This window comes from Myotis davidii, unplaced genomic scaffold (assembly GCF_000327345.1).
Source record: "Myotis davidii unplaced genomic scaffold, ASM32734v1 scaffold461, whole genome shotgun sequence".
NCBI lineage: Eukaryota > Metazoa > Chordata > Mammalia > Chiroptera > Vespertilionidae > Myotis > Myotis davidii.
The window spans coordinates 2,199,852-2,204,962 of NW_006295825.1; the positions used below are offsets into that span (position 1 = coordinate 2,199,852).

The 5,111-nt window shown below is 56.9% G+C and overlaps 1 protein-coding gene across 1 annotated transcript in view; it reads left to right on the forward strand.

Annotated features, from left to right (window-relative positions):
* The window catches only part of RBPMS2 (RNA binding protein with multiple splicing 2), a 29,090-nt gene extending 24,450 nt beyond the window's left edge, over nucleotides 1–4,640 (forward strand). The window contains exons 9-10 of the mRNA XM_015568469.1: nucleotides 3,201–3,270; nucleotides 3,532–4,640. Coding sequence (XP_015423955.1) covers nucleotides 3,201–3,263 — 63 coding nt within the window. The 3' untranslated portion in view covers nucleotides 3,264–3,270; nucleotides 3,532–4,640. The remainder of the gene's footprint in view (nucleotides 1–3,200; nucleotides 3,271–3,531) is intronic.
* The last annotated feature ends 471 nt before the right edge of the window (nucleotides 4,641–5,111 follow it).

The window sequence follows — 5,111 nt, forward strand, 5'->3', positions numbered from 1 at the left end:
TGCTCCTAGAAAATCGCTACCTTTGTTCCTTAGACCTGGTAGGTAGTTGGGGGTGAGTGTATATGTAAAGCCACAGATAGGAATCTTTTACAAAAATTACTGTAGAGACACTTAATCATTTTAAAACTTAATTATGAGGACATTTTTCTTTTTTTTCAAAATATATTTTTATTGATTTCTTACAGAGAGGAAGGGAGAGGGATAGAGAATTAGAAACATCGATGAGAGAGAAACAGCGATCAGCTGCCTCCTGCACACTCCCTACTGGGTATGTGCCTGCAACCAAGGTACATGCCCTTGACCAGAATTGAACCTGGGACCCTTGAGTCCGCAGGCCAATGCTCTATCCATTGAGCCAAACCGGTCAGGGCGAGGACATTTTTCCACATCAGTCGATGTAGATCTACATTCTAGATGCCCTGCCAGCCCACCACTGGGTGAGTGTGCCCAGCTCCCTGTGGGTGGTAAGCAGGTGTGTACACAGTGCTTTGCTGCTGGTAGGCTGTGCGGCAGTGGGCGCCCTGTTCGCACCTCTCTGGGCACCTGTCCTGTGGTTTCCTTGTCATAACTTCCTGGGGCTGTTACAGGGTCAACGTGTAGACTGGCCAGTCTGGGGTCAGTCAGACTGGGTGTTACTGTAATTGACCGTCGGGTGAGTGAGGCCCCGTATTTGCTGGCTGTTCCTATTTCTTCTGTGGCTTCGCTCCTTTGCCCCTTCTCTTCTGGGCACATCTTCTCAGTCAGTCCCGGTGAGAGGGAACTGAGTTCCTGCCCCCTTTTGTTTTGCTGCTGGTCCTCTTGGGACCTGGTTCATCGTAGATACCATGGGCCTGTCCGTGTGGGTATCTCAGGACCCCAAGTCCCCTGTAGCAGCTAGAGGCCCTGAGAAGGGACCAGCCGCTCACGCCCTGAGGTGCTGGCCCTGGGGGGCGGGGAGGGGGTCTTATTCTGAGCTGAGACAGGAAGGGACTGTGCTTTAGAGATTTGGTTTTTTTATTCCTCATCTGATAATATGTTTATTGATTTTTAGAGAGAGAGAAAAGGGGAGAAGAGAGAGAGAGAGAGAGAGAGAGAGAGAGAGGAACATCAATCAGTTGCCCTGTCCTGGGACCAAATCTGCAACCTAGGTCTGTGCCCTGACCAGGAATTGAACCTGTAACCTTTTGGTGTACGGGACAGTGTTCCAACCGACTGAGCCACCGGCCAGGGCTGGACCGTGCTTCCCTAGGGTACCCGGACCGCCGGCCCACGCCATGTGTCTGAGGGAAGCGGAAATGCAGCCACTTGAGAACATTCTGTGCACTTCAGGGGAACGGCTGTCTGGAGCTCAGAAATGGGGTCTTTGCTCTACTTCCTCCCCAAGAAGGCACTGACTCATCTCAGGCCAGGGGGAAAGTGCTGCTTCAGAGGCAGGAATTCCAGCACTTGTGGAGAGCGTGGGGCCGGATGAGGCGGGCTCTGAGGGAGTCTGCCGCAGCTGCAGGAGGCCTCGGCTTCCCCAGTGGTGCCGAGGGCGAGGGCGAGGGCGAGGGGGAGGCCTCCAGAGTCCCTCCCACTCCCATCCGATGTCCTCCCCGCCCCCAGCCCTGCAGGGCACCCAGCTCCAGGCACTTCTTGCTGGGGGCTGCTCGGGGTCAGGAGAGTTCCCTGAGCTGGGCCACAGGCTCTCCAGCAGCAGCGGCGGAGCTGGTTTCCTCGCCCTCCTTGTGGCCTGAGCTCTGGTGTCCAGCGGGCCTCCTGCTGAGAGGGCATCCGTGGCTCCGCAAAGGGGAGGAGAGGCTTCCTCCCACTCAGCTGTCAGCCGGGAAGGCAGGGAACCGCTTCCAGATGTTCCGAAGGCAGGAAAGAAGGTCCGGGCCTCTGCCTGGACAGCTCAGAGGCGAGAAGCGCTCCTGACCTTGCTGTTGGTGCGGGTCTTACTCAAGGCAGTTCTCGCAGCCCGGGGTCGGCTGTGCCCTGGTGACGGCAGTGCCACGGGCTTGGAGCCCAGAGAGGAGCCTGGCATTGGTCAGGTGACTAAGACTTTGCCCTGCTGTGTGCTATATGCCAAGCATCCTGGCATCCTAGGGTGGCCAGCCCCTGGCGTCCTGCTCTGTGCTGGTGGTCAGAGTCCTGCGCTGTACAGACAGCACCTGGCATTGGAGTGGGCACAGGAGCAAGTTCTCAGGAAGCTTCCTGCAGCCCCAAATGGCCTGGAGGGTCCCAGGGGCCTGGTGGGTAACTGGGTCTGACTGGTGCAGCTGCAGGGACTTGTCCATGTGCCCAGCTGCTCCTGTCTCTGCGTCGGCTCCTGTGCCATCCCTTCCTTTCCCTAGGGGACCCTGGGCTCGGTCTGGGTAAGCTCTCCCCTCCCCCAGGCAGCCCTGGGCCAGGCTGGGGCAGACATGCTGCCTGTAACGGGCAGGTGGCCTTCCCTGCAGTGTTGGCTTGGCCCCTAAGACAGCTTACCATCCAGACGACCAGCCCATGGGGAAGGGGGTGCATATCATTTCCAGACGCATCTCTGGGGGTCCTGCTTTGGGGCCACTGTCCTGTGGGGCCTTCTGCAAAGTGCCAGGGTTTCCGTAGCTGCCACTCGAGGGTTTAGCTGGTAGGTTACAAACCTCGAGACTCAGGAGGGTAATGACGGAGGGACGGAGAGGTGGAGATGGGGAGGATGTAGCCGTGGGGTCTCGCCCACGGCTCCTTACAGGTCACACAAGGCCAGGAGGCCACACCAGCTTTGCTTTCTCGTGTGGAGTCCTCGCATTCTGTCTCCCTGAAGCTCGTGACTGCCTGTGACAGTCATCTCTAGCCGACAGCTGGGTGAGGACACAGACTCAAAGATGTCGAGCAAAACTGTGTTGTGGTTTAGTCTCCTGTTAGGAATTCTGCCCCCTCCCCGGAAAGGGCGAAGGGCAGACTGTTAGCACCTGGGCCCCCTGCCGCCAAGACTCGACCCGGCACATCCCGTCTGGTCTAGTGGAGTGTCAGTCACCGTAACCGTTCTCTCATTTGGCCTTCGCCCTGCAGAGGAGGCAGGTCAGGGCCCTCTCCCATTTTCAGGATGAAGACACTGAGGCCTGGAGGTGAGTACCTGGCCCGACACCTGCCAGTAGTGACAGAACCAGGACTCTGACGGCACAGAAGGCCGCGCTCACAGGGCTCCCCGTCCGGGGAAGGGCTGCACGGCCAGCTCCTGATGTTGGCTTCTCTTGCAGGTGCGCTGGTACCCTTCCTCTGACACCACCCAGCAAGGATGGAAATACCGTCAGTTCTGTTAGTTTCTCAGTAAGTGCTGGCCCCAAGGTCCGGGATGCATGGCCCAGACCCGGCTTCCCGCAGGGCCCTGTCTCCCCTCACTGAATCTGAGAGCCAGGTGCTGCGAGGCCTTCACCTGAGCGTGTGCACCGGGCACTCTGGCTGCTCTCCCCCTTCTCCTTCCCCCCTGTCACCCGCCCCATCTGTCGTGCAGACTTGGCCCAGGGAAGGCCTGGGTTCAGCTCCAGTCCCGCACCTCTGCTCACAGCCCCCTCTCTCCCCTCCCTCCAGGTCTTGTTACCACAGCTTGACGCTCCCGCCCCCCGCTGGGGAGGAAGCTGCCGCCTGCCCGCAGCTTCCACTGTCCCCAGGCGGCCTGTGGAGAGCTGCTGCTTTCCTCCAAAGACTGTGAATTTTAAGCCTGACTCAGTGGACTGCTTCCTGTTCCCTTCTCTCCTCTTCCTCAGCCCTGTCCTGCCCAGAGCCCTTCTCCAAGGCCTCAGGGGAGGATTCTGGGACACCCAGACCCGGTTCCTAGGCCGCCCTGGGACCGAGCGAGGCCCGACCTCCCGCCCAAACTTGCTTTTGTAGCTTCACCTCAGAGGAACAAGGCGTTTGGTTTTGCATGTTTTCTGGCATGAATTAAGACACTTACACTTGTGTATATGTGAGTGTACAGTTTGTTCTCACACTGTGTCACCATAGCAACAGGTCCTGGCCTTTAATGGTTCATCATTCCTGGTCCCTCTCTCCACACCCCTCCCCTACACCCACCCTGCTTCGGTGAGGCCGCGCCCTGCCGCCAGTTCCACTGCCCACACACTTCCCGGCTGGACAGCAGCGACCACCTGACCGAGTGTTGCCTTTTTCGTTTCAAATCGGGGTCCTGCTCTCCCCTCCTCAGATGGGCCAGCAGCTGTTCAGAGCATCCCTTCTCTGCCCGTTTCGCTCACCTCTCCACAGCGCACCCCACCCCGGCCACTGCTCCTCATTCTTTCCAAACTACGAAACCAACCAAAAAGTGAAAGTATTTTTGTACCCTGTGTAACAAAATATTTATGCATCATAAAGGATTTTTCATGTGTGTGTGCAATTAATTATTGAAGAGACCTTGTTCGCCCTGTCAGATAAGTTTAATGTTTAGTTCGAGGCATGAAGAAGAAAGGGTTTCCATTCTCCAGCCATGAGCCTTCGTGCCAGGCGTTAGTTTAAGAAAAATGAAGGGAGAATTGTGCAATTTTTTTGTTTTGTGAGCACATCAGTGCTTTGCCTTTGGCCGCAGCTGTGGCTGTCTTGCCGTTTTCAGACTTAGGAGACGAGGTGGCTGTTGTAATTGCTGATCCTGTGAGAATGTGAAACTGGATGATATATGAAATGCAAAATAAAAAAATCATCCAAAGGCACTGCTCTCTGACCTTTGCTTCCGCGGGATGTAGACGCTGTTGGGAGGGCGTAACTGGAGGACAGAGGCCGAGAGTTCAGGGGGAGGAAGTGAAGTGGGTCCCGGCCTGAGAGCTCTCTGGCCCCTCCCTCCTTCCCTCTTTTGTGTAACTGAAGTCTGGAGGGGAAGTGACTTGCCAAGGGCCATACATGGGATTGGGGCGGGATGGGGGGGGGCGGGCGGCTGTCAGCTTACCTGGGTTTAAATTTTTTTAAAAAAATATGTTTTTAGTGATTTTAGAGGGAGAGGAAGGGAGAAGAAGGGAGATAGAAACATCTATGAGAGAGGAACATCATCCATTGGCTGCTTCCTGCACACCCCCTACTGGGGACGGAGCCTGCATCCCGGCATGTGCCCCGACTGGGAATTGAACCGGCAGGGGACCTCTTGTTGCTGGGAGGATGCCCAGCCAGCTGAGCCGCACAGCGGG